Raw genomic sequence first — 3,283 nt, 5'->3', positions numbered from 1 at the left:
CTGCTGCATTCTTATTGCATACATCTGCTGCTCCAGCTCCTGTTTCTCTTGCAACAATACACTATAACCCCCTGGGACTGCAGTTATCACCACATTCTGACTCTGCAGCTTTCCAGCTTTTGAGAAACTAACTCTCAGATAATGTATATCTCAGTCTGGGGCTTATAGCATAATTGACTGAGATAGCTTTAGATATTTACAAAGTATTTATACTACTGCAACTGAGTGGCATTTGCCACTCTATAGACAATGTAATTTCTATGAATAAGGTAAGTCTTTTGTCTTTAGTGTATCTGACATCTATTGTCTCAAGAACAATGGGATGCCAACACTCATCCTCAACTTCTACTTATGCAACCCCATATACCCCCTCAGAGACACAAAGCTTATGGTATCTAGAGCTTTGGTAAAGCAATCAGTGATGTTATGCTTGGTATTAATATAGCTGAGTCTGATTTCTTTGTTTTTGACACATTCATAAATAAAATGGTATTTAATATTGATATGCTTGACTCTTGAATGGAGAGATGGATCTTCCAAGAGACTTGTGGTGCTACTGTTGTTGCAATTAATTATAGTAGCCTGGTCATGTTTAAGTCTCAAACCTTTTAGCAGACACTCAAATCCAAATAGCTTCTTTTGTAGTCTCACATGCAGCTATGTATTCCACTTCACATGAAGACAGGGTTACAGTCTGCTGTTGCTTAGCATTCTATGACACCAGTTCTGATCCAAGAGAGAAGCAGTAGCCTCCAATGCTCCATCATGTGTCAAGACAGTTAGTCCTGTCAGAGTCTGTGTAACCAATCAAGTTGGTCAGATCTAGTTTATCTCCAAGATGTAATTTTAAGTCCATAGTGCCTTTCAGATATCTGACAATACTGATGGCAGCATTCCAGTGTATGAAGGTATAACAATCCAGAAATATTGACAGTTGTTGAACTGCATAGGATATGTCAGGCTTGATTCTGACAGGAAGGTAAATGAGGGATCCAACAACAGATTGATATGGCATCTTCTGGAGGGTAGCTTAATCTTTATCTGATAAAGAGGATGGATCATATCATCTAAGTTTAAGACTGGGTTCTATAGATGCAGAAGCAGGGTGAGCATCTGCTTGGCCAAATTGTCAGATGATCCAGTCAATTAAAGCTATTTGAGATAGTACAACAGTCTTGTTGGCATGATCCTATTGAATTGCAATACCAACACAAAATTTGGCTTCTCTTAGGTCTGAGATGATCTATTTCTGATTCATTTGCTTTTTGAAGAACTCATTCTCCTCCTTTAAGCTAGTGATAGAGAGGAAATCATTAACAAGGACAGCAGCCATTATGATCCCAGTATCTGTCTTCCAATAGTAGATGCAATACTCACTACTCAACTGTGTAAACCCTCAGGAAAGCATAGCCTTGTTCATTGTGCAATTCCAAATATGGCCACTCTGCTTCATACCATATCATTAGGCAGAAGGCTATATAAGAAGGCAGTTTTAATGTCAATTTACTGAGTATCCCAATCAAAAGCAGCTGTGAGATGAAGCAAAATTCACCAAGACTCCATTTGGGCAGTTAGAGAGGTAGTTTTTATGTAGTCATGGCTGAAAATCTGTTCAAAGCCTTTGAAGATGATATGAACTTTCTATTATATGGCATCACCATGTTTGTCCCTCTTGATCTTAAAAGTGAGCCAGCCCTTCCAGATCTTGTGACTTTGGAGGACAGGGGAGTGCAGGACCAGTTTGTAAACTTCTATGTCCTTTAAGGATTGAAGTTCATCATAGTAGCCAGTGAGCTAGCAGTCAGCATCAGCAGACTGTTTTACCTCCTCTCATGTTGCAAGCTCATCCTCAAGGCTAATAACAGTCAAGACTTCATGCTCAATATTGGAAAAGAGATCATCAATAGTGAGAAGGGCTTCAGAGCTAAGCATATCAGTCAGGAATGTGTGGAGAGCTTTGCAAGCAGTGTCATCAACATTGAGAGAGGTGTCATCAGTATTAGAAGGATCAGATACTGTAGCCAGAGGAGTAGCATGTAATTTGGTGAGCAATTGTCTCTATTCAGCTGCTGATCTCTAATGTGCTGTATGCTGTCTCTTACTTCAGATAATATACAGTCAAGCTATGAGAATGTTGGTGTCACCTCAGAGGAAAGTCTCTCAGAGCAATAAGAAGCAGGTGGAGTATTCCTCTCAGTGTCTGAAACAATAGAAGGCACAGATTTGTAGGCACTTTCAGAATGAGTTGCAGTTGGGAGAGAGAAACAAGTGGCAGGTCATCATCAAGGATAAGAGAGGAGGAGGGTAGAGTCTCAGTGATAGCACTGATAGTGGATGATAGAAAGGTGAAGTTCTGATCTGGTTGAGCAGATATGAGAGCTGTAAAGTGAGTTGGTGAGACTTGATGAATTGAATATAGTGAGAAGATATAACTTTGCAGGATGCTTTGTGATAACAATGATAGGTCTTTAAATTAGCATTGTAGTCTATGAGAACATATTTCTCTGAGCATTATAGTATCTTGAGGTTACATTGATTCTGAATCAGCATAAAAGCTTTACAACTGATTTCTTGCAGGTGAGTTACATCTGGTCTTCTCTCATGCCACTTCTCATATGGCATCATGCCATTTGGTGATTTGATAGCTGTAAGATTATCAAAGTAAGCAGCTGTCAGATAGAATTCATCCCAAATGTTTTCTGAGCATGATGTGTACAGTCATATAGCATAGGCCTTATTCATCAAGACACAATGCTGTCTCTTAACTCATCCAATGTGGGCGGACATGTATAGAGCAGTAAACTGTTTCTGAACACTGCAGAACTTGAACCAAATAGTCATCTTGTTAGATTTGAGCTCACTGCTGTCCATACAGTAGATTCCAACTTAGAGTTCTGTTTCATTTTCTCTAGCCTGTTCCTATGCTTGAAGTTTTAAGAAAGAATCATCTTTATTCTGCAAAGGTACTGACCATACATAGCTGGAATAGTCATCAACAATGTCTATGGCATACTGTGTACTTATCTGTGACACCATCACCTGAGAGCCAATCAAATCTACTCAAACAATCTCAAGCCTTTGTTGTTTTCTGTGACTCTCCTGTCATGTTTTTAGGATTGATGTTTTAGTCTATTTCTCTAGAATACAGGAGTCACACTTGAGTGGCAATTTAGAGAGATTAATAGTGATTGCAAAATTTGAGAATCCATGAGCTATTTTACAGTCTATTAGGTATGTAACCAAAAATAGAGCTAGAGCACAAAGAAACATAGCCATTACAATG

General features: G+C 39.0%; 1 protein-coding gene across 1 annotated transcript; it reads right to left on the bottom strand.

Annotated features, from left to right (window-relative positions):
- Nucleotides 1–2,511: 2,511 nt before the first annotated feature.
- Nucleotides 2,512–2,697, bottom strand: BT62DRAFT_903051 (uncharacterized protein; the record flags this gene model as incomplete). The annotated part of the gene is made up of 1 exon (XM_043183510.1): nucleotides 2,512–2,697. A coding segment is annotated over one exon (186 nt), but the record flags the coding sequence as incomplete, so codon positions are not given.
- Between the last annotated feature and the right edge of the window lie 586 nt (nucleotides 2,698–3,283).

Source organism: Guyanagaster necrorhizus (assembly GCF_019112545.1).
Source record: "Guyanagaster necrorhizus MCA 3950 unplaced genomic scaffold BT62scaffold_23, whole genome shotgun sequence".
In the NCBI taxonomy this organism is placed as follows: Eukaryota; Fungi; Basidiomycota; class Agaricomycetes; order Agaricales; family Physalacriaceae; genus Guyanagaster; species Guyanagaster necrorhizus.
Note: the sequence above shows the minus strand (reverse complement) of the source record. Positions and strands in the feature narration are given on the sequence as shown.